Source organism: Oryctolagus cuniculus, chromosome 7, assembly GCF_964237555.1.
Source record: "Oryctolagus cuniculus chromosome 7, mOryCun1.1, whole genome shotgun sequence".
NCBI lineage: Eukaryota > Metazoa > Chordata > Mammalia > Lagomorpha > Leporidae > Oryctolagus > Oryctolagus cuniculus.
Genome location: NC_091438.1, coordinates 59,175,330 through 59,201,468, shown reverse-complemented (window position 1 = coordinate 59,201,468; position 26,139 = coordinate 59,175,330). Strand labels below are relative to the sequence as shown.

The window sequence follows — 26,139 nt, the reverse complement described above, 5'->3', positions numbered from 1 at the left end:
TAAAGATCCCAGAGTGCATTGAACTATTCAAGATATAATATGATCTGAATCTGTTGTTCCTTCTCTAGGAAGAAATACCTATACCTACTTCAGACTCATTATTGTCAGAGTACCAATTGTAAGTTGGGTTTGTTTGCCAGGGTCTCACCTCAATCTAAATTATCTCAGAATTTGCAACCATAGTAGCACTAATCTGCTGAAAGTGACGCTTGGTTTTCATCCTATCAGTATTTGCTTTCAAAATTGGCATTTGCCACAGGCTCAGGGAAAAGGCAGAGCCAATGGCAGGCTCATTTATTTGGGCTTCCCTTCTTCAAGTTTTGTCCCACAATTCACCCGGTGCCATGTATCTTTAGATGTCTTCTAAAACATTTTTTAAATATAAACCTTATTTAAATATAAGTCACATCCAATAAACATGTTCCTCTTAAGTATGGAGTTAGGTAAGTTTTCATAAATACATAAAGCAATGTAGGCAATAGCAAAATCAAGAAGTAAAACCATTCAGTAGCTCCAAAAATCCGCTCCATGGTCAATCTCCCCCCTCCCATGCTCCAAGATTGATTTGCCTCCTGTAGTTATATTTTCATATTTTCTAAAACGTCACATGAATTTAATCATTTGCCTAGCTGCATTCACCAAGTATGCCAAGTATGGTTTTCTATTTCATCTACATTTTGCATATATTAGCAATCAGTTTCCTTTTATTCATTAATATTTGATTCTATGTATTTTTACAAGATGTTTATCCATTCTCCTGTTGATAGATTTTGTTTTTTCCACTTTGGAGTAATTATAAATTGAGCTGCTACAAGATTTCAGGACAAATTTTTGTGTAGAAATATGTTTTCATATCTCCTGTATAAATATCCATCTGCAAAATTGCTGGTTCATTTGATAATTGTATTTATACTTATAAAACATTGCCAAGCAATTTTTCAAAGTGGTTGTATAACTTTACACTAATCAGAATGCATGAAAATTCCAAGTCACATTAAAAAAGTCAATTGAGTATGTATGCATTTGTTCATTTGGGGATGCTAATATTCCACTGGTCTATTGGTCTATCCACTACCAACATTGCAATGTCTTGTTTACTGTCATATTGTAGTATATCTTGAAACCAGCTACCAATAAAAGCATAGTGTTGGAATTAAGATAGGAGTTACACTGAACTCATAAATCATCAAGCAGAGGTTAGACATCTTAGTAATCTTGAGTCTTCTGATCCATATATGTGATATACTTTTCCATTTATATAGATATTTAAATTTTCTTCTCAGCAGTTTTGTAGCTTTCAGTGTCAAGGACTTGCAAGTATGTTATCAGAACTGTTCCTGGGTATATGACAGTTTTGTAATATAATATTTTCATTTTCTAAGCATTAATAGAGATGCAGTTTATCATTACTAAGTTTATTAAATGACTGCCTATATCTGTTGATGTAATAAAATGGTTTTTCTCATTAATTTGGTAAATCATATTGTTGGGTTAAACCCCACTTGGTTTTTTTAAAGATTATTTATTTTATTTGAATGGCAGAGTAACAGAGAGAGAGGGAGACACACAGAGAGAGAAAGAGAGATATCTTCCATCCACTGATTCACTCCCCCAAATGGCTGCAATGGCCAGAACTGGGCCAGACTGAAGCCAGGATCCAGGAGCTTCTTCTGAGTCTCCTACATGGGTGCAGGGGACCAAACACTTGTGCCATTTTCTGCTGCTTTCACAGGTGCATTATCAGGGAGATGGATCTGAAGTGGAACAGCCGAGAATCCAAATAGTGCCCATTTGGGATTCCAGTGCTACAGGCAGCAGCTTAACCCACAAAGCTGGACCCAAATCCCACTTCATCTTAATACAAGAAGTTTTTCGACAAGTTCACAGAAAATGCATTTCATGAAAAAGTTAAGTGTGGATTTCAAAACTTTTTTGCACCAAAATAAACTTTTTAAATTCCATTTCCCAAAAACTTCTTGCAGAATCCTTATATTTCATCCTTTTGTACATTGTTAAGCTCTATTTCCTTTCAAGCTTCATTATTTTTGCCTCTGCAGTCACAAAAGATACTGATCTTTAATATTCATTTAATATTTTTGTTAAATTCTGTTATTGAGATTATACTGCTTTCATAAAACAAGTTGAAAACTGTTCTGCTTTTTGGGGCCAGCGCCATGGTTCACTTGGTTAATCCTCCGCCTGTGGCGCCAGCATCCCATATGAGGGCTGGTTTCTAGGCCCAGTTGCTACTCTGCCAGTCCAGCTCTCTGCCGTGGCCTGGGAAGGCAGTGGAGAATGGCCCAAGTGCTTGGGCGCCTGCACCCGCATGGGAGACCAGGAGGAAGCACCTGGCTCCTGGCTTCGGATCGGCACAACGCCGGCCGTAGCAGCCATTGAGGGGGGGAGGGGGTGAACCAACGGAAGGAAGACCTTTCTCTCTGTCTCTCTCTCTCTCTCTGTCTATAACTCTACCTGTCAAATAAATTTTTAAAAAATCATTAAAAAAACTGTTCTGCTTTTTAAAATTTTAATTTTTAATTAGTTCTTAACAGATTCAATATGCTTTGTAAACTCTACTTTTAAAGATATTTCTTTTAACTTAAGGATTTAATCAGATTCTCCAATTCAACCAGGCTTAGAGTTTTCTTTTTGGCAAGATTTGTCATTACCTTATTCAATGCTTTTATTTAAAAAAATTATTTGACTGGCAAACAGAGAGACTAACATATAAACAAAAAGCTCCCACCTGCTAGTTCACTTCACCAAATGTCTGGGAGCCTACTCAATTCAAGTCTCCCACACAAGTGGCAGAGAACCAACTACTTGAGCCATCACTTACTGCCTCTACGGATATGTATTTAGCAGGAAGCTGGAATTGGAAGGAAAGCCAGGACTTAAAGCCAGGCACTCCAACACAGGATGCAGGTATGCCAAGTGGAATCTTAACTGCGGTATTGAATGACTACCCTTAATTCAACACATTAATACAGAGTTATTTTTAGATTTTATTCTTTTTGTTCATTTTTGAGTTGTGTTTTAATAGTCAGTTGTCCATTCCAATCAAGTTACTGAATTTTTTAAATATTGATTGAAAAATCAGTTATCTATTTATAACATTTGATTTAATTTATAAGATTTATTTATTTGAAAATCAGAGTTAGAGAGAGAGAGAGTAAGACAGACAGACAGACAGAGACAGAGAGAATCTTCCATCTTCAGTTCACTCCCAAGATGGTTGCAACAGTCTGACTTGGACAAAGCTGAAGACAAGAGCCAGGAAGTTCATCAGGGTTTCCCACATGGGTTCAGGGGCCCAAGTACTTGGGCATCTTTGGCTTCTTTTCCCAGGCTGTTTGCAGGGTTTTGGACAGGAAGCGGAGCAGCCAGCACCCATATGGGATGTCAGTGTTCCAAGTAGTGGCTTTACCCACTATTCTACAATGCTGGTCCATAAGTTACTCAATTTGTAAAGTTGTTCATAATATTCTTTTTTTTTTTTTTTTTTTTTGACAGGCAGAGTGGACAGTGAGAGAGAGAGAGAGAGAGACAGAGAGAAAGGTCTTCCTTTTGCCGTTGGTTCACCCTCCAATGGCCGCCACGGCTGGTGCGCTGCAGCCAGCGCACCACGCCGATCCGAAGGCAGGAGCCAGGTGTTTCTCATGGTCTCCCATGGGGTGCAGGGCCCAAGCACTTGGGCCATCCTCCACTGCCTTCCCGGGCCACAGCAGAGAGCTGGCCTGGAAGAGGGGCAACCGGGAAAGAATCTGATGCCCCGACCGGGACTAGAACCTGGTGTGCTGGCGCCGCTAGGTGGAAGATTAGCCTATTGAGCCGCGGCGCCGGCCATAATATTCTCTTATTGTCTTTAATGTCAATGCTCTATGGAGTGATGTCCTCCTTTTCATTCTTGATATTATTTTTCTTTGTAAATTAATCAGTTGTCTTAGTAACCTAGACTGCCATAAGAAATAACCATAAATTGGGTGGTCTGAAATAATAGAAATTCATGCTTTCATTGGCCTGGAGTTTAAAATCTAAAACCACAACTCCCTTTGAAGTCTCTAGAGGAAGATTTTTAAAAAATATTTATTTATTTATTTGCTTCTCCCTAGCTTCTGATTGCATGTAATCTTCAGCATTCCTTAGTTTGCAGCTGTATCACTCTGATTTCTGCTTTATCTTCATGCAGCCTTCTCTCTGCATAGCCTGTGACTCATCTCTGCATAATTCCTTTCTTAAAGGACAATTAATTTAGGACCCTAGCCTAGTATGAATTTACCTTAACTAACTAGATCTGAAAGACCCTGTTTCCAATTTGAGTCACACTGTCAAGTCTGAGGGAGATGTGAATCAGGGCATGGGCAGGGAACAACACTGTTCAACCCAGAATGTCAAGTCTTGTTAAGTATTTATCAATTTTTAATTATTTAAATAAAAAAGCACTCTTAATTTTGCTGATTCTCTGTGTCCATTTTCATCAATTTCAAAAAGTTCTTATGTCAGTATATCTTCAAACATTTCTTCTGCATCAATCTTCTCCCAAGATTCAATGCCTTCAAATCCCAGATACTCTATTTTTATTTTCACTCCTTTTCCGGTTCACATAATTTCAATTGCCCTATCTTTTAAGTTTATTGCTTTCCTCTACATGTTATCTAAATCATATTCAAATGAAGAATTATTTCAGTTTGTGATTTTTTTTTCTTTTGAGAGAGGCAGAGAGAGAGTTAAAGCTCCTGTACACTGATTTACTCCCCAAACGTCCACAATGGCAAGGCTTCACAGGACTGAAGCCAGGATCTGGAAATGAAACCCAGGTCTCCCAAATGAGTGGCAGGACCCCAACCAATTGAGTCATTTTCACTATCTACCAGGGTTTGCAATAGCAGGAAGCTGGAGTCAGAAGCCAGAGCTGGGAATCAAACCCAGGTACCCTGATATGGGAATCAGGCATCTTAACCACTAAGCTAAACACCTGTTACAAATTTCTGGGTTTTTTTCCCTAAGTTTTCTGTATCTTTACTGAAATTCTTCATTTTGTCATGCATGTTTTCCACCGCTTATTTTTTTAACTATATCTTTCAGCATCATGAACTCCATCCAGATAGACCAACCATCCAGGAAATTTCTGAGCTGCTTCTATTATCTACGTCTTCTCTGAATCACATTGTTCCGCTACTTTGTGTGCCTTATAATCTTTTACTGTGTCCTATATATTTTCTACAAAAAGATAGTATAAATGAAAACAAATAGTTGCCTCCAGAAAAAGGTATGCCTCTTCTTTTGTCAGGATTCTAGTGTTAGAGGCTAAATCAATCTGATCCACAGTTGGCAAGGAGTTGGGCTTTGCTGCAGGTAGTCTGATTATTTATCATTCCCTTCTGAGTCAATGGACAGGATTTCCCTTTTAGAGGGGACTGGGATCTGAGCATTGGTGAGATTCTAATGAAATCTTTTTGTTTTTCAAGTAAGCTGCCAGCTTTTCAAACAATGAGATTTATCTCTGTACTCTATCATCACTGGTATTTTAAGATTTCTAGGGCATTCTCTGTCATCTTTAGCTTTAAGGCTGAAGTAGTGGAGACAATCATGCTTTCCCTACAAACATGTCTTGCCTCCACAAATACCATAGTTTTGGGTGAACAAATAAGGTGCTTCTCTTTAATTCAATGAACTTTACTGCATTTTCCCCCATTTTGAAAGGCAGACAGTCTGAAAGAAACACGCAGAAAGAGATGTACTACCTTCTGGTTCACTCCCCAAATACCTGCAGTAACTATGGCTGGACCAGGCTGAAGGCAGGAGCCTAGAACTCAGTCTAGATCCCCCATGTGGGTGGTAGGGATCCAAATACTTGAGCAACTACCAGCTGTCCCTCAGGGTGCATATCAGCAATAAAAAAAAAAAAAAACCGGATTCAGAAGCAGAGCTAAGGCTTGAACCCAGAGATCCAGATATGAGTTGTGGGTATGCCAGGAGGCATCATAATTGCTATACCAAACAGAAGCCCTTCAATGAACATTTTTGTGTTGAATCTTTAGATTTCAGAGTAAGAGTGCTTAAGCTAACAAAATTTGCAATGCTGTGAACTGACAGTGAAAGTCTGTTTCCTTTTTGTCCTGAGCACACAGCAAGATTGCATTTCCTGCTTCCCTGGCAGTTACATGTAGCTACAGGTTGAATTTGAAAAAGCCAACTGAACATGTATCTATTCTGATATTACTGGGAAACAAAATACTGCTTTTCAATTTTCTTTTCATTGTACCAACTAGATACTGGTGACAAGATTCTAGGAGAAGGCAGATTCACAAGGTAGAAAGAGCCTTACCAAATTTCCCTAAGTTAATTAATGGAATTCAAATACTATCAAAATAATATTTTTGTCTTAAAATGAGGGGCCAGTTCTGTGGCATAGCAGGTAAAAGTCGCAGTGCCGGCATTCCATATGGGCACTGGTTCGAGTCCTGGCTGCTCCAGTTCCTATCCAGCTCTCTGTTATGGCTTGGGAAAGCAGAAGAAGATGGCCCAAGTCCTTGGGCCCCTGTGCTCATGTGAGATACCAGGAAGAAGCTCCTGGCTCCTGGCTTCAGATTGGGGCAGTTCTTGCCATTGCAGCCAATTGGGGAGTGAACCAGCGGATGGAAGACCTCTCTCTCTCTCTCTCTCTCTCTGCCTCTCCTTCTCTCTCTATGTAACTCTGACTTTCAATAAATAAATAAATCTTTAAAAAAAATAATGTGTGGTCTGTATCACTAAGTCTAATATTCTAGAAATGGACAAGGAAGTCTTTGTTTTTCCCTGAATCACCTTCCCTATACATAATTTGAAATATTATTAATTTTGATACTATCAATTTCCTTCTTACCATATTGCAATTGTTCATAACTTGCATCATAATTTTCTTGATATACAGCAATCAGGACTAGATGGCATTTCCCAGGAGTGGCTGCATGATGATTTTCAAAAGCATGATACTTTTTTTACTATTTGTATTTAATTTTTTCCCCTAGTGATGCCAACATTCAGTCGACATTTATTGAAATGTTTCCCATGTTCAAAGGTGCTTGATATAGATAAATAATATTTCATTTTCTGTCCACAAGTCTTCAGAAGATTTTGAATTTGGGTTTTTTGGAATTTTTTCCCCTAGTGATGCCAACCACCATTCAGTCAACATTTATTGAAATGTTTCCCATGTTCAAAGGTGCTTGATATAGATAAACCATATTTCATTTTCTGTCCACAAGTCTTCAGAAGATTTCGAATTTGGGTTTTCTTGTTTTTTTTTGTTTTTGTTTTTACTTTGATTCCTATGTCCAGGAACTTACTTATAAATGAGGTTTCCATTTCCATCACAGGAGAATTATCCCTTAAATTGTTCTTTCTTACATGTTAAACTCTTTCTTATCACTTTTATTTTGGCCATGGAACTCTCTTTTCTAAAAAAGACATGCCTTGTAAATCCTCTTAGACACATTTGCAGTTCCCCACTAAGCATCTTCCAGATGAGTATTTTCTTCTCTTTAATTTTGTCAGGGATTTGTAAACCATTCCTCATCTTCACAGTAGACTCAAGTAGAAACTACCTAATCACTTGCATGATGGGGGAAAAAGGCAGCAAATTGTTTTGTATATACATATATGAGATATATATATATGTATATAAATGCGTGTGTGTGTATTATATATATATATGTATCTCACAAACATTTTGTACTTAATTTGAATTCTACAGAGATCAAATACCATTACAAAGGCTCAATTTTTATCTGTTCAACACTACTTTTACAATTTACTATAAATGAAAAAATGTAAACACTCTTGACAGCAGTTTGGAGTGACTTTTGCTTGATATCTGCTATTACTCATGTATCTCAGCCTTGTATATAAATTCTAATGCTTTTTTCTAAGTAAAGCATCACTGGAGTAAATGTATCTAGAGGTAACTCTCCTTCATTGGTGATTAAGATCTCCTACCAGAGACCAAGCTTCATGACATTATGGCAAGAATGTATGACAAACCAGTTAGCATAGCATCTGACCTTGTACCCAGATTCAAACAAAACCTACAGAATCTCTGATGCAAAGCTTAAGCCAAGAAAGAACTCACAGGAATTCACATCTGCTTCCATTTATAGATGGATTCCAGAACAACAGCAACAAAGTCTTAAGACTACCAGAGACCCTATAAATAGGGTAAAACTTCTACTTCACAACATAATACAAAAGAATATACTGACTAATGCAGATTATTTTGGGTCATGGAAAAATCCCTTTCATAAAAGTGCTCCCAATAAAACACACTAAAAAAATGATTTATAAAATGTGAAAGGCTGGTTCATGCACTTCAAGTTGTTTCCTTGTAAATAAAGTAGGAAAAACTACAATGTGTCAGTCCTTTGGTTTTATTTTCTGGATAAAAAAGTATGGGCATAAATGTTTTAAATAGTCCTCTTGATGATATCCTTTAAAACATCTCATCAAATGGCTTATTTCATGTTTCCTAATTATCAGTATTCATCATCATCATCACTGTCAGCCTTGATCAACTGGTTGAAAATTTCAGAGTGGAAAAAGCAACTTGTGTGAACCTTTGCCCAATCCCTGAGAATCATAATAGTCACAAAAATACGTTCATCCTTTCATTAAAAATCTCTGGAAAGTAGTGGTGTCCGCTCATTGTTAATAGGGCAAGGAGCAGTGTCATAGAGGGTTAATCCATGTAAATTGGCTTCCACCCGTAAAGAAATTTTCTGGAACAGAAAAGAAAATTATATACAGAAATTCACTCCTAAAAGAGAAAGCACCTTTTCAATATGTTCTGTAGACTATGTTTGGGATCAAAGATGTAGATCGTTTCCAATAGGTAATGAGAGTGAGATGAGCTATTGACCTGAGAAAACCAAGTTCCCCTGTTCAGGAGGTTCCTTGTTTTTCTTTGCTTTCTGCCAAGAATCAGTAAAAATAGACATTGAGGATGACCTATATATTTTTAAAATTCACTTACAACTCCATTTTCAAGGCAAAACCTTGTTAGCACGTACTATTTCAAACACAAATAAGTTACTCTTCACAAATCACTGCATATAGTGTCAGGTTTTAAACAGTTAAATTCTGAAAAGCCTAGAGGTTTACCTATGGAATATTCTCTCATCCCAGCTGAAGGAAGTTTGACCCCATAAATTTAATACTGTGTTGTCTTACCTGAAAATCACGAATATAAGTCAGGAAAAAACCAAAGAAGGAAAATGACATAGACCATTCTGCTGCTGTAGTGATCATGTGAAGCACATAACCCTTGAGTCACAGGGGGAAAGAACAATTCTGTGAAATTTCACTGAAATAATCTATAGTATTTCTCAAATAAAAAAAAACTCACAATTCTTATTAACCAATCTATCCTCTAAAAGTCAATCTTTCACATTTATCAAACATATCTCAAGAATTAAAGAGCACACACTAGGAATTGCTCCTAAATGAAACTAGTTATCTTAGTTTCACCTAGCGAATAAAATTTCCATTTACATAACCAAGACAGAACAGGAGAATTTCTACTCTACAATCAGGGAGTCACTGTCTTTCCCAAAGCCAGAAAGGACTCATGAAATGCCACTAAGAAATTTTTTAACAATGCTCATCACAAGCTCAGTAAGTGCTATTTTTAGAATTTGGAGAATCTACTAAGTTATTTTACAATTTTATTCTCACAACCATGTCTTATTCACAGACAATTCTTCAAAAAATGATTTAAAACAAAAAGCTGCAGGGTTGTTTATGAAAATAGATGAACTCAGTATTGAGTACATGTCCCTTATCTCTTTTATTCTCAAGACTAGAGATGATGTTCAGTATTATTGGAACCCAGATGCAGAGTTCAAAATACATTTTCAGACAATACAAAGTAAGAAAAGACATCTTTTCAACTCAAGAAAGAAGTATTCTAATAATCAAAGAACTCTGTTGGGTATCTTTTATAAGCTATATCTGTATTTAGGGAAGTCAGTTTCTGAGAAAACTCTTTGCCATCATAATTCTCTTCATGAAAATATTTACCTATCACGGGTGACATGACAATAATGGATGTCTCCACACAAAGATGATTTTCAGAAAATTACCCTAAAATATAGCTGATTATTCTACCAAAAAAAGTTAAATTATTAGTGATGAAATGAAAAATACCTCAGAAGTAATCAAGTTTTACAGATTAAATAAATCCTTACTTTGTCTTCAGGTTTCCAATGGAGTTTCTGAACTAAATCAATGCCAAAATCACCACTGTACAAAATTGATGAGCAAGTTAGCACTATAAAAAAAATAAGTCAAGGAAGAATCTCAGATAAGATCTGTAAATTTAAATTAGACTCTAAACAGAATTCTCTTTTAAGGCCCCAAAAAGATAATTTACATTTGTTGCCAACATCTACACTCATTTCCTTAAAGACTTAGTACCACACAGCAAGAGCAAAACTAAAATTACTCTAAGACGATCACTACAAAGTGGCTCTCACAGTCAACCTCCACCTTCTTGCTCAGAAAAGTAGCAGTTCTATCATGAATGTCTGTCTGTTGGATAATTGTTCTTAGGAAGGGCATTAACTCATCCCTCATTTCTCTGAAGTGAGTAGGACCAGCTAACTGTTATAATTGTTCCTGGCTTAGTAGATACTGAAGTTCTTCATACAGTCTGATTATCATGTTTCATGTCCTTTAGTTTAGGATTAGTAACCTTAAGAACTTCTCCCCGCCCCCCCCCCCCAAAAAAAAAAACCTGCTTCCAATATACCAACAGTGTTTACTTCAATTATTTAATGCCAGCCACATCTGACAGCAAAGGATACTGCTAAATGCACTTACTGCACACCAGATAACCAAGAGTAGTCTGATCCAGAAGACTTGAATGCCATGAATTTTGGGCTGCATTTGGTAGGAAAGGATGGTCTGAACAAACATATATAATGAGCCCATACCAAAAGTGAGCACAGCTCCACTGACATGTGCAGCAAAAAGAGTTGTTTTCTGAGAGGCAGAAAGAAAAAATCGGTCAGTAAGAGAAATTCAGAACACACTGGCAATACAATATTTAACAGCATAAGCCAGAAATTTCAATAGGATATTCAATGACTGCAGAATCTCTGCAGATTCTACAATCAAGTAGAATTTCTGCTAAATATATTTAGTCATTTTAGAAACTAGAAAAAAACATAGAAATGTTCTTGAAATGGACAAAAGATATGACTGATCTTGTTCCATGCTATGCTAAAGTCTCTGGTGATTACCAGGCCCTAAAGGCCTGAGCTTTTATTTGACTTTGTCTAGGCTATGTGGCAAAGATAACGTCTATAAATGACAGAAGTTACATGCAGAGGCAGAGTTAACTTACAGAAAGTTGGTAGTCATGCAAATAATCCCTCTCCATAGAAACACAAACTGTGTCTTGTTCAATGTAATTCATTATCACCATGTGAATTATGACAAGTTTTGCATCCATTGCTAAATTCAACATTCTTTAGCTAACTATAAATTCATGGTACTTTTACTACTCTTTTGAATTGGTCTGTAATATCTACTGTATCACTCATTAATTAGTAAGTTAAAATTTTGACACATGCACAGGATCATTACTTAATTCCTTAAAAAATGCATCATTAAAAAAAGATAAAAGTGTATCCTTTGACAAAACCAAGACAAGAAATATTATAGGAGTACGTGTGGTCATGAGCAATTCTCAAATTCAGAATTTATATGTTATATATGAGTGGCCAGTGCCGCGGCTCAATAGGCTAATCCTCCGCCTTGCGGCGCCGGCACACTGGGTTCTAGTCCCGGTCGGGGCGCCGGATTGTGTCCCAGTTGCCCCTCTTCCAGGCCAGCTCTCTGCTGTGGCCAGGGAGTGCAGTGCAGGATGGCCCAAGTACTTGAGCCCTGCACCCCATGGGAGACCAGGATAAGTACCTGGCTCCTGCCATCGGATCAGCGCGGTGCGCCAGCCGCAGCGCGCCAGCCAAAGCAGCCAATGGAGGGTGAACCAACGGCAAAGGAAGACCTTTCTCTCTGTTTCTCTCTCTCACTGTCCACTCTGCCTGTTAAAAAATTAAAAATAAATAAATAAATAATAAATATGTTATATATGAGTAATCCATGATCTTTATCTCAAAGAAAGAAAACTTAGGAACCAATATTCTGCTTTCTTATATTTATCTCCTAAAATTCTCCTTGAGGTTAAATTTTTGAGGCAGACAGAAGGCCCCTTGACAACAAAAACATAAATTATAGAGTTATGCAGCCATGCACTAAGGGATATCAAGGAGTTACTGGCATCTGCCAATAGCCAGGAACACATTTGTTCTCAGGGCCCCCAAGAAAAGACCAATCCTACCAACACCTCTATCCAGTTTCTGACCTCTTGCATTTTGACGAAATAATTTCCCTTGTTTTAAACCACTCTGTCTGGGAATAAGAGAGGGAAAAGATGTACAATTTGGGACATGCTCAAGCTAACTTGCCCCAAACGGTAGAGTTAGAAACATACTAGGGGATTCCAATTCAATCCCATCAAGGTGGCATGTACCAATGTCATCTCACTAGTCCAAGTGATCAATTTCTGTTCACGATTGATCAGAATGATAGGACTAAGAGTCAAAGGGATCAAATAAACAAGACTAGTGTCTACAAATACTAAACGATAGAATAAAAAAGGAAGAGAACGATCCAACACGGGAAGCGAGATACACAGCAGACTCATAGAATGGCGGATGTCCTAAACAGCACTATGGCCTCAGAATCAGCCCTTAAGGCATGTGGATCCGGCTGAAAAGCCCATGAGAGTATTTCAGGCATGGAAAGCCAAGACACTCTGGAAAAAAAAAAAAAAAACACACCTAAATACCTAAATGAAAGATCTCCGTGAGTGAGATCCCAGTGGAAAGAACAGGTCTCAAAGAAGGAGGTACCTTTCTCTGAAGGGAGGAGAGAACTTCCACTTTGACCATGGCCTTGTCTAAATATGATCAGAGTCGGTGAACTCAAAAGACTTCCGTAGCCTTGGCAACTCATGACAAGAGCCTAGGGTGATTACTGATGCCTTAAACAAGAGTGTCAATTTGTTAAGTCAACAACAGGAGTCACTGTGCACTTACTCCTCATGTAGGATCTCTGTCCTTAATGTGCTGTACATTGTGATTTAATGCTATAACTAGTACTCAAACAATATTTTTCACTTTGTGTTTCTGTGTGGGTGCAAACTGTTGAAACCTTTACTTAATGTATGCTAAACTGATCTTCTGTATATAAAGAGAATTGAAAATGAATCTTGATGTGAATGGAAGGGGAGAGGGAGCGGGAAAGGGGAGGGTTACGGGTGGGAGGGAATTTATGGGGGGATGGAGCCATTGTAATCCATAAGCTGTACTTTGGAAATTTATATTAAATAAAAGTTAAAAAAATAAAAAATAAAAAAATAAGCCATTCTTTCTGTGGTATCTTGTTACAACAGCCCTAGGAAAGTCATAAAGATTTCTGCTTGATAACCCTTTTCAAGTCTCAGTAAGGATACATTTCTAGAAGGGAAAAATTCAGCTGACACTGAGGATGCTTACCACATATTTGTTTTTGCCGAGTACCATATACACAATTGATATCAAAGAAATTCGATTTATACTTGTAAGTTAGATTTTTCAAATATTAAAGCAATTAGGCATCTCTTTTAAATGCAAGCAAGAACAGCAATAAAAGCATTTTTTTCCATTCTGCTTAGTCCCTTTGGTCTCTCTCAAGTTCCTAAATAATAAAAGAGAGCATGTTCTCACTGAGTACTAATCTAGGTGCTGGAAATACAATGGTGAACAAAACCATTGAGCTTATAATCAACAGAAAAAGATATCACCTTAAAATCTTTTGAATTATTTTAAATCATTGATATAAAATCAGAGTGTAATACAGCTATGAAGAATCAGCTTTCAGAAGCATCAGAAAACAAAATGAAACAAAAGAATTTTAAATATCAATATTGAGGAAAGAGAATACAGAAAAGGCTTCCCTGAGGAAGTACGGTCCACAGTGATATCTTCAGAAGCCTAATTCAGGTTTGGGGTTTGTGGTATGCCCCAAAGAGAATACAGTAAATGAAATAGAGTTAAAAAGCCTGTCTTATTTAAGGAACACAAAGTCCAGTGTTAACTACAATGGAGACATTAAGAGGGGCAATGATCCAGCAATGATGCAGAATAAGACTGGAGAGATAAACAGATTCAAGTCATAAAAGATCTTTGAGTTAATTCAACAGCTGGTAGTTTTCAAATTATATTTTCCTCTCTTGATTTTATCTATTTTCACACAAGTTTAACAGCAGCAAAATAAAATGAAATCCTGTTATTAGCAACAAAATTGATGCAACTGGAAACTATTATACTTAGTGAAATAAGCCAATCCCAAAAAGATAAATACCACATTTTCTCTCTGATCTGTGGTAACTAACAGAGTACTTAAAGGGAATCTGTAAGAGTAAAATTGACACTTTTGAGATGTGATTTTTTTTTTTTTTTTTTTGACAGGCAGAGTGGACAGTGAGAGAGAGACAGAGAGAAAGGTCTTCCTTTTGCCGTTGGTTCACCCTCCAATGGCCGCTGCAGCCGGCGCACCGCGCTGATCCAAAGGCAGGAGCCAGGTGCTTCTCCTGGTCTCCCATGGGGTGCAGGGCCCAAGTACTTGGGCCATCCTGCACTGCACTCCCTGGCCACAGCAGAGAGCTGGCCTGGAAGAGGGGCAACCGGGACAGAATACGGCGCCCTGACCGGGACTAGAACCCAGTGTGCCGGCGCCGCAAGGTGGAGGATTAGCCTATTGAGCCAAGGCGCCGGCCGAGATGTGATGATTTTTAACAGCCCTTGTCTGGACTGTTGAGAAGAACAGTGGTTTTTTGTTTGTTTGTTTGTTTGTTTTTTCTTCATACTATTTGTTGAGCTCTTTACTTACTGTAGGGTTAATCTTATGAGTATAAAGTTAACTGAAAATAGATCTGTGTAGAAGATAAGAATGAGAATAGAAAAGGGATGAGGAAGAAGGGTGGGAGTGTGGGCTGGAGGGAGGGTAGGGTAGAAAGTATCACTATGTTCCTGAATCTGTATATATGAAATACATAAAATTTGTATATATAAATAAAATTTTTAAAAACCCACTGCTAGTCTATCTTCCAAGCCACAACCTGTCTGCAAATCATTCAAAGACCTTGTTTGTACATAATTCATTCTGGATAAGTCAACTAGTATCTATCTCTGCAAAAGAGAGAGACAATGAGGAGAAGGCAATGCATGTATCATTTTAAATAAGATTAAAACTTTATATTAGGAATGAAGGAGAGGGGCCTGCATTGTGGTGTAGCAGGTTAAACCCCATCATCCCATATGAGAGTACCAACTGGAGTCCTGGCTACTCTGCTTCTGATCCAGCTGCCTGCTAAAGCACATGGGAAAGCAGCAGAACATGGCTCAAATATTTGGGCCTCTGCTACCCACACAGGAGACCAGGATGGAATTCCTGGTTGCTGGCTTCTGCCTAGCCCAGCCCCAGCCACTGTAGCCATTTGGGGAGTAAACCAACAGATGGAAAATCACTTTCTCTCTCTGCCTCTCCCTACCTGTTACTCTGGCTTTAAAATAAATAAAATAAATATGAGAAGAGAAGAGAAAAGAAAAGAAGAGAAGAGAAGGGAAGGAGGGAAGGAGGGAGGGAGGGAGGGAGGGGAGCAGTCTGATATTTGGGTAATGTTACAGGGTCTTCTTATAAAAGGAGCTGGGCAATGAAGTCATCAGTGAAAGATGAGAAAGACATTGAACAGGACTAAAGTTTCAGAAAGAGATGCAATCAAGACAGAAAAAAATAATCTCATTCAAAATCACAAGGTCAAGGGAATTCCTATAAGCAAAGATAAATCAGAAAGTAACAAAGTATTTAAGCTACTTTGATGGGTGAATACGATAAAGGAGACAGGCAGTTTCTATGGGCACTATCGGGAACTGCCATTAGAACTTACAGGCCTGTGTAAACAAGTATTCGAAATTAATTTTCTCTATACAGCCAGGTGATGAGAGATCTATTAACCTACCTGATCAGCAGACAACTGGAGCAAGGAATTACTAGCCATACCCTAAGAATTCCCCAAAACATGTTTCAATACTGAGGTATAGACCAATTTGGGAAAATAGGATCTTATTTGTGTCATAGACAGCTAGCCAACTGTCACCAGGACTTTTGCCCCCTTTTATAATATAGTTTTGAACTAATGCTGAGCAAAGCTACATTTTCAAGCTATACCACCCTCCCACTTCCCTTGTGCCCAGCAAACGAGTGTCAGTGAAACAAGATGAGTCTCTTCTAGGCGACAGAATCTTTCCTTGGCCAGACACTATGCAGGCTCCTCTGAACTCTCTTCTCAAGTAGATCCTAACTTTTGGACTTCTATATTCATCTTTGCATTGTTCAATTTTAGCAAGAATACTGCTAAATCAGTTTAACCAGAATTCCCTATCAATTAAATGATCACCCTCATTGAGATTCTAAATGTCCACCATGGCTCGGTGATACCTGATCGCTCTGGTCTACTTCCACAAGAATCTTGTTAGGCATGTTGGGTTAGCCAGAATCCCTATTCACCCGCCACGTAATTTCCCATCACTGATCCCGATCTGATCTTGCTCCTTGGCTATAAATTCCTATCTTTCCTTATATTTGGAGTTGAGCCCAGTCTCTCTCCCTTACTGCAAAACTCCATTACAGTGGTCCCTTCACCTTTCATAATGATCCTCAGTAAAGTCTGCCTGAACCACTCCTTAGTGTCACTGAATGATTTTTTCTTTAGCACAGGTCAAGGTTTTTAAGAAGTAAGTGTGACTTTCACATGTTCTTTTACTGTTTCAGCCAGGTGGATGCAGTAGAGTCTGGCCTTTAAATCACAATTGGAGAAAAGCTACCTGCCAACCTAAAACACCTGCATGAGATGCATATTATATGTAAGGAATAAACCTCTGCCATTTTAAACTGCTAAAAATATGGGATTTGTTATAGCAGCTAGCATTGAATTATATGTATCAATATTACTGATATTAATCATTACTAAAAAGCTATGAAAACAGGAGAGACCAATCAGAAGCAGTATAGGAAAGGAGAATGTTAAATGAGAGACAGAATATGCCTATAAATATATATTTGTATGATGAGTGTGGGTACTGAATTGTTACCGTATGTCCAACTAGGTTATCAAATATCTAAACTGAGATTTTAAAGACCACAGAGATATTAATGAAAAAGCATTACAGAGGCAGGATGCAACCAATATTACCAAAGACACATCAGAAAGACTGTCAATGGGAAGAACAGAGAGTGCACAGTATTTGGTAAAGGTGCTACTTTAACATTAAGAATTACATGAACAAAAGCAGAAGAGCTACAGATCCTTCCTGTACTTCCTCTTATTCAGGGTGGACACCTAGGAATGCAGGCAATCAGTGGCAACAACCAAACAAGTAAATAAAAATAGGTAATAGATAAATGATTTCAACTTGCAAGACATATTAAATACAAAGCAAAACAACTAACATTTAAATCCACAATTGTGTCACTTATTTATATCAACTCTCTGTCTGGTCTTGATGCAATCTCCACCTAAGTAGTAATAAAGAGTCTAACAATTGTCCTGTGGAACCAATAAAAAGTTAGAATAATTTATATTTATTCAGATTATTGAATATAAATTTTTCTAACATGAATGTAGATATTTCTGAGAGGATCAAGTAATTTAAAGGCAGTAGATTATACTTTCATTAGGTAAAGAAACAATAACAGCGTACATCTGAATTTTTCAGCTTTCCTTTTTAACACTTATACTTATGTATTTCAGGAAAATACCTAGGCTGGACTAAAACACAAACCTGGAAATTTGCCACAAGGGAAAGTCCCAAACAACTCAGTATTCCAAGCACAAGGCCAGCCTTGTTTAATTTGATGATAAGGTTCTCGTCAGGATTCAGAGCATGAACTTGCTTATAACGAACATAAATGGTAGCAATGCCTGGGAAGAGATATCCAAGAAACAACAAAGTAATAAATAACCAGGGAATAAAGTTGCCAATGGAGAGTTTACAAAGGTCATTGCTATCCAGAGTACAGATTTTCCCTTTAATCTGAGAGGAGAAAAAAAAAAAAGCTGTCTATTTTTAAGAATTTTTAATGTTTCCTCACACAACTACTGGTATCTGTGTGACTGAGCAAACCACTTGACTTCCACAAGTCTCATCTACAAATATTTAAAATAAAACATAATAGATAAGTTTGATGCCTTCTGAAAATCTCAATTGAGTCAAATAAAACAAAAAATACTTTAATGATTAGTATCCAATTCAAAAGTAACTAGTTCTAGAATATGGATAAAATGAATATAGACAAAAAAAAAAAAAAAGAAAAATCTAAACACTTATATGCCTCACTCTGACATCACTTTACTCCAAATGACCATAACTTGGTTCCATCAGTTCATCAATCCTACAAAGGAAAAAAGAGCTCACTTTTGCCATATGTATTTTCCAAGAAAGGGCCAAGTTACACTTGCTATTGCAGAAATATTGCCCAAGAGCTCAGGAGTGTGGAAAATATAACAGAGTTGAGACTTTGTGGATGTGTTTCTGAAGAAAAATTTCTTTCCATTGAATCATTTTCCTGACTTCTACTTTTGCTGTAGACAAGTATCACATGAAAAAACACAACTATTTAAAATAATCACAGTATTTTACAGTAAACCATTAATAAAAATTTAGCTCAAAAATAAATTATCAGGAATGTAAAATACTGTGGTAATGGCCCCATTCGTTTGGCATTACAATGTTACTCAAAAATCAAAACATGGTTTTGCCTCTATTCTCAAACTTCTAGATGCTCATACTAAAGGAATTTAGTTGAGTTAGTAGAAGTCAGTTGTATCTATGGCTCTTTGACCCCTACTGGTTGCTGAAGAAGTTCACTTAAAGCCTCAAGGACAATTGGTTATACTTACAACTTCTATTTGGATGGGTAGTCACGTAGCCCTATAGGCATTATTTAAAGGTTTATTTCCATAATTTAGCTTTTCTTTTTTTTTTTTTTTTTTTTTTTTTGTCAGGCAGAGTGGACAGTGAGAGAGAGAGACAGAGAGAAAGGTCTTCCTTTGCCGTTGGTTCACCCTCCAATGGCCGCCGCGGCCGGCGCGCTGCAGCCGGCGCACCGCACTGATCTGATGGCAGGAGCCAGGAGCCAGGTGCTTTTCCTGGTCTCCCATGGGGTGCAGGGCACAAGCACCTGGGCCATCCTCCACTGCACTCCCTGGCCACAGCAGAGGGCTGGCCTGGAAGAGGGGCAACCGGGACAGAATCCGGGGCCCCGACCGGGACTAGAACCCAGTGTGCCGGCGCCAAAAGGCGGAGGATTAGCCTAGTGAGCCTCAGCGCCGGCCATAATTTAGCTTTTCTAGAACAGTGTTTTTCTTTTAGAAGCACAATTGTGATCAATAATTTAGTGACATCATATCAAGTATAATAATAAGTAACACAATATTGTTTAACAAATAGGAATTAATATTAATTTTGATTGTTATTACTTACATAAAACTGCAGCAACATTTAGCATTGCCCCAAACAAGCATTTTTCTGGAGCTACTGTACCAGTGTCACTGAAAGAAAACAAGAAGACATATGGGTTTCTTACACTAGATACACATAAATATTTCTTCTAAGGGATAAGAAGTAACAACAATTACTTCAAATCCATTAGCTTTCTAAGTCCAGGAGTTCAGCTCTCACATCATTTTATAAAGAGAACATGGCAACTAAAGCTACAAATACCCATCTGTTTCACTTTTTTGTCGCATCATTTAAGATTACTTCTTTTCTACATAATAGAAATCTACATAAATTTATTTCTATAAAGTTTTATTTATTTATTTATTTATTTGAAAGGCAGAGTGATAGAAAAGAGAGAGAGAGAGAGATGTTCCACCTGCTGGTTCATTCTCCAAATGCCTACAACAGCTAGCTGATGGACCAGGCAGAAGTCAGAAACAAGAAATTTCATTTGGATCTCCCGCATGGGTGGCAGGAAATCAAGTACTTGAACTATCATCTGCTGCTTCCCAAGCATATTAGCTCAGAGATAGATCAGAAGTGGAGGTAGCACTGGATTCCAGGCACCCAGATATAGGACATGTGCATCCCAAATAGCAGCTTAACCCAGTGTGCCACAATGCAGACCTAAATAAATTGATGTTTTAAGAGGCTATCCTTGGGGGCAGACGTGGTGGTGTAGCAAGTGAAGCCACCGCCTGGAGTGCCAGCATCCCCTATGGGCACCGGTTCAAGTCCTGGCCACTCCACTTCCAATTCAGCTCTCTGCTATGGCCTGGGAAAGCAGTAGAGGACGGCCCAAGTCCTTGGGCCCCTGCACCCACGTGGGAGACCCAGAAGAAGCTCCAGGATCCTCACTTCAGATTGGCCCAGCTCCAACCATTGCAGCCATTTGGGGAGTGAATCAGTGGATGGAAGACCTTTCTCTGCCTCTGCTTCTCTGTCAACTCTGCCTTTCAAATAAATAAATCTTAAAAAAAAAAAAAAAAAAAAAAAAAAAAAAAAAAAAAACAGCAGCAGCAGCAGCTATCCTTGAGCACGTGAGGACTGTGTTATTGACTTACCATCAGTCTCAAAGATATGTCTGTCTCATCAGAATACTCCCTAAACATCACAGGCCTTTTGACACTCTTTCCGCACAAATTAGCTTCTCATATAAAGTGAATTAACACTCATTCATTTATTGGTCAACCAAAAAAATATTTATCAAGGGCTTAACATGTGCAAGACACCACTTCAAAGAGATGAATACAGTGTAAAATAAAACAAAGATGCTGCCTTCACAAAGTTTATATTCAAGACCAGGTTTTTGGTTGGTTGATTGGTTTTTTATTTGAAAGGCAAAGAGACAGAGACAAAGAAAGGCCTTTCATCTGCTGGCTCACTCCCAAATGCCTGCAACGTTTAAGGCTGGCCAGGTCCAGAACTCATTCTGCACTGAACACCTCAAATGCACTTGCAGCAAAATTGCCTTTGGAGTGAGATTTGCATTTGGTTGTGTTCTCTGGGGTTATAACAACCAAATCTTCTGGATAGGGACTACAAACTGAATGGAATTTTGCAGAGTATCTAACTGAAGTTAATCACTTTGCAGATGAAAGAAATGAAACTATGAAAACCAAAAAATAAGAACTAGAGTTGAAATATCTTACAATGTTAAATAAAATTCTCAAGACAATACTAAGTTCCTTAGCAGAAAGATAAAAAAGCAGAAGGAGAGGGAGAGGAAGTGCCTAGGAAATCACACACACTACCATCTGAGAACTGGGACTCTAAAAAAGAACTCAATGGCCTAAGTTATTTAAAGCTCTTTAAAGTGGGTAAAAACAAGTTCTCAGAAGGGAAAATAAAAATACTGAAGAACTCAAAATATTAAATATGTGATTTCACATGGGTCAAACAGTACCGCTCTTTAAGGTACATGTTCCTCTAGCACAATGGTGACTATTTATCAACATATTCCTAGAATCAGAACCTTAAATTCTGAGGCATTTTTGAGTTTTGTATGTCCTCCCACAATGCTCCCAACTTGGTCACCCCTTTGGCCACACCATACCACTCAGTCATATCAAACGTAGATGGCAGTGCCTAGATTTTCCACTTTTTTTTAAAGAATTATTTTTTATTTAAAAGTCAGAGTTACAGAGAAAGAGAGATCTTCCATCTGCTGGTTCACTCCCCAGATGACAGCAAATGCCAACAGTAGGCCAGGCCAAAGCCAGGAAGCAGGAGCTTCTTCCAGGTCTCCCATGTGGATAGCAGGGGCCCGAGCACTTGGACCATCTTCTGCTGCTTTTCCCAGGCCATTAGCCAGGAGCTAGGTTGGAAGTAGAGCAGATAGGACTTGAACTGGCACCCATATGGGATGCTGGCACTGCAGGTGGTGGCTTAACCTGCTATGCCACAATGCCAGTGCCCAGTAAATTTCAATACTTAATTTGTCAAGAAATCTACGTGGCATGTCATAAAGAATAAGAACATAGCCCCTAGATTTGAATTTGCTTCCAACATTTTCCGAGTTGTGTGCTCTTGAGCAAACAAAATACCCAGGTTCTCATTCTGCCCACTCTCAAAAGAGTGTAACAGTTCCCACCTCTTTTGATTGTTATAAAACTGCAATTATTTAAGACATAAAGAAGGCTAGGGGCCAGCACTGTGGCATAGCAAGTAAAGCCGCCTCCTGCAGTGCTGGCATCCCACATGGGCGCAGTTCAAGACCCGGTTGCCCCACTTCCACTGCTATGGCCTGGGAAAGCAGTGGAAGATGGCCCAAGTCCTTGCGACCCTGCACCCACGTGGGAAGACTCAGAGGAAGCTCCTGGATCCTGGCTCCTGATTGGCGCAGCTCCAGTTTTTGTGGCCAATTGGGGAGTGAACCAGTGGATGGAAGACCTCTCTCTCTCTCTCTCTCTCTCTGCCTCTCTTTCTCTTTCTGTGTAACGCTGACTTTCAAATAAATAAATAAGTCTTTAAAAAAAAAAAGAATGCTAGAATATTACCTTACACATAGTAAATAAGTCAATAAATGCTTATCATTACTACTACCTTCTCATTTTATTATTGATGCTTGCAGCATGCTTTAATTTTAAGGGGAAAATAATTCCAATTGTATCTTCTAGGGAACCTCCAAAACTTGTCTGGAAGACTAGGCACTAAGGGGTCACAATTCAATAATCAATTCACTATATCTTACCCTGCTATCTATCACACAGAGCCAAATACAAGTTCCTTTTTACAGTCATTTTATTGTTGTAACGCCAATGTAAAAAATCTGAATTTTAAAATACTGATTGCAAATGTTGGCTTCAATGTTAAAAATGAAAGACATACTCCTATGGAAACACTTCATCTTACTGACCTGATATAAGGCAAAGCAGGGTCAACATGGTGGAGTGTTACTGCAGTAATGTATGAAAATATGAAAGCAGCAGATGTCCAAATTACAAGGGCCGAAGGGAGGAAACTGAGGCCTTGCTGAAACCACCACATTTCAAACAGGTCTTCTGAAGTCAAAAACACAAAATAGAAAAGATAATTCACAAGGGTCCCCTCGATTTTACTTTGCCCATCATTTCCATGCTCTTGTACTTAGTACCCTGAGCTGTTCAACTTCTGACATCTCCCACACCAGCCCGATACTTGCTCTTCACAATCTCAGTAAACAGAACCAAGATTCACCCAATTGCCATAGGCAGAAACTTAGTTTCTGTCCCAACTGTCAAGTACCAGGTCCTGTTCTCATTTCTTTCACATCTACACCCTCTCTCCATCTTCACTGCCAGTACTCTACCTAAACCATCATCACTTGGCCAAATTACTGTCATGATTCCCTTAACGGTGGTAGTGGTATATTAAATATACACAGCTATCCCTGGTATCTTTTGGAGGACTGGTCCCAGGATCATCCCATGGGCACCAAAATCACCAATGCTCAAGTGCTTTATACAAATAAAATAGCATTATATTTGCATATATCCTACATATATCCTCCTGTATACTTCAAACCTCTAAATGACTTATAATACCTCATACAATGTAAATACTGTGAAAACGGTTGTTGGACTGGATTGTTTAGGGAAAATGACATAAAAATAAGTCCATACATGTTCAATACAGACAGTTTTTTTCTGTGTATTTTCAATCTGTTGAACCCAGAGATGCAGAACTCACAAACACAGACAACCATCTATATTTGGTCTTCTGTTTCTTGGCAAAAAGCTCCTAAAATCTTTGGAATCAGGAGTCATTAATGTCTTGTATATTTTAATCAGAAATCTGGAGCTGGCAGCCATTAAGTAGCTTCAGGATGGTGACTGGTGACAGGATGATAAAGGGGTATGGACTTTCAGCTCCACTCCCCAGTCTCTAGCGTGAGCAGAGGGACTGAGGTTAAGCTGATCATAACAGACTACGGTGTTAATCATGCCTATGTAATAAAGCTTCCATAAAAACCCCAAAAGACTGAGTTCAGAGAGCTTCCAGAAAGCTGAGCAGTGGGCAGTGTGCACCCCTTTCCACATTCCTTGCCTGATGCATCTTTACCTGTGTTCTTTTTATTTTTTCTTTTAACTTGAAAGGCAGAATGATGGGAGAGGGTGGGAGGATATCTTCCATCTGCTGCTTCATTCCCCAAATGGCTGCAACAGCCAGAGCTGGGCCAACCTGAAACCAGGAGCCCAGGACTCCATCTGGGTCTCCCCCATAGGTGGCAGGAACTCATATATTTGTGTAGTTCCTTGAAGAGTGTACACTAGCAAGAAGCCAGATCAGAAGCAAGGTGGACTCAAACCCAGGCACTGTGACATGGGATGCAGGTGTCTCAAGCAGCATCTTAACCACTGTGCATACACTCACTCCTACCTGTAATCTTTGTGATATCATTTATGATACCATTAAATGTGCTTCTCTGAGTTCTGTGAGCTATTCCAGCAAATTAATGGAACCCAAGGAAGGGATCATGATAAGCACCATTTATAGCCAGTTGATCATAAACACAGATAAAATGACTTGGGCTTTTTGATTGGCATCAGAAGATGGAGGCAGCCTTGTGTGGCAGAACCTTCAACCTGCGGGATCTGAGACTACCCTCGGGTGGATATTGTAGGGAATGAATTAGGGAATAGCCAATTGGTGTCTGCTGCAGAACTAATTGGTTACTGGTGGAGGAAAATCCCCAAATACTTCTTGGTGACCACAGAAATATTTTTTATTGACCGTTGAGTGAGAGAACAGGAAAAACATTTTGGTTTTTGCTATATTACTCAATCCTACTCCAGTCCTGACCACAATTAATCTAGACCACAACCTAAAATCAGGGTGATACTTTTAATTCTAAAACACCACTACGGTCACTTTATTGTCCTACAAAGAATCTTTCAGTGGTTCCCCTAAGCTCTTATAAACTGTCTTTCCTCTTAACATTGATCTACAAGGTCCTTTACATATGATCTCTACTTATCTCTATACATCTCGTATAGCTACTGTTTATTCCCAATTCCTTGCTCTAGCTATCATCACCTTTGTCATCATTACAAAAGTGTTTATTACATCTTACTAATGTTATGAAATACCTTAAATACATGACCTCATTTATTCCCTTCAAGAGAATTACAGGTCAAGAGAAATGCTAGCAAACCACAGGGGCTGGGAGGTGGTGGGAGATTCAAATTCAATGTGATTCTAACACCAAATCACTACGCTATATGGTACCATAGCAACATTCTTGAAGCTCCTGGAATGAGTCAGGCTCTCTGGTAGACATTCAGGCCCACACGTACTTTGCTGTCTCCATCTGGATGAGGACGTCACAATGCTCACTCCCCCCACCTACAACCTACCCAGGGAACCTGTGCAGGTTTTTACGCCCCAATGCTCCCAGCTTCAGCCAGGTGGCCCTGCTTTGTTTCCAGCTGTCGTCCACCTCCCCAGCCAGGACATTCCTTACACTTAACTGTTACTTCCTTGTTTGGCTTTATCTTCCTCGCTGAACTTTTAAGTTCTGTGAAAGCAGGAAATAATTATTTTGTTCACCATTATACTTGCAGCTCCTACATGAAAGAAGAAAAAAAGAGAGGGCCTAAATACATACACACCACTCATCACCACGTTCTTCCTCAACCTCTAGACTAAGGATGTTGTTAATGCTGTGTTCTGCAATAGAATGGATGCAATTGGAAACCATCATGCTAGTGAAATAAGCCAGTCCCAAAAAGACAAACACCATGCTTTCTCTGATATGTGGCAATTAATGCAAAATACAAAAAAAAAAAAAAAAGTATAGGAATGAAACAGACATCTTGTGGTTTGATTGCTGTTTTTAGCCCTTTCTACTTTTTACTTGTTGAATATTAAGGCTAGTGGTACATTAAGCCTGTGATTATAGAGTGGACTGAAACTTATGTTTTCGCAAAAATTAAAGAAAAAAAAGGAAGGAAGGAAGGAAGGAGAGGGTTTGAGGGAAGGACAGAGGGAAGGAGAGAAGTTATAATATCTTCTCAGA

The 26,139-nt window shown here is 38.6% G+C and overlaps 1 protein-coding gene across 39 annotated transcripts in view; it reads right to left on the bottom strand.

The window, feature by feature from the left end:
* Positions 1 to 26,139, bottom strand: part of DRAM2 (DNA damage regulated autophagy modulator 2) — a 46,614-nt gene that overhangs the window by 14,070 nt on the left and 6,405 nt on the right. For 10 of the 39 annotated variants that reach the window (XR_011390531.1, XM_070077886.1, XM_070077887.1 and 7 more), the window contains 7 exons: positions 25,592 to 25,687; positions 22,999 to 23,143; positions 19,623 to 19,690; positions 17,922 to 18,061; positions 10,839 to 11,016; positions 10,221 to 10,303; positions 9,205 to 9,297 (listed from right to left, as the gene is read on the bottom strand). Coding sequence is in view for 38 of the 39 variants with exons in the window: in XM_070077886.1 (XP_069933987.1) it covers positions 9,205 to 9,297; positions 10,221 to 10,303; positions 10,839 to 11,016; positions 17,922 to 18,061; positions 19,623 to 19,690; positions 22,999 to 23,129 (693 nt within the window). In the remaining variant the exon portion in view is untranslated. Of the gene's footprint in view, positions 1 to 3,484; positions 8,754 to 9,204; positions 9,298 to 10,220; positions 10,304 to 10,838; positions 11,017 to 17,921; positions 18,062 to 19,622; positions 19,691 to 22,998; positions 23,144 to 25,477; positions 25,688 to 26,139 lie in introns of those variants that run through there. The other 29 variants (XM_017345996.3, XM_070077891.1, XM_070077892.1 and 26 more) reach the window with 8 other exon arrangements.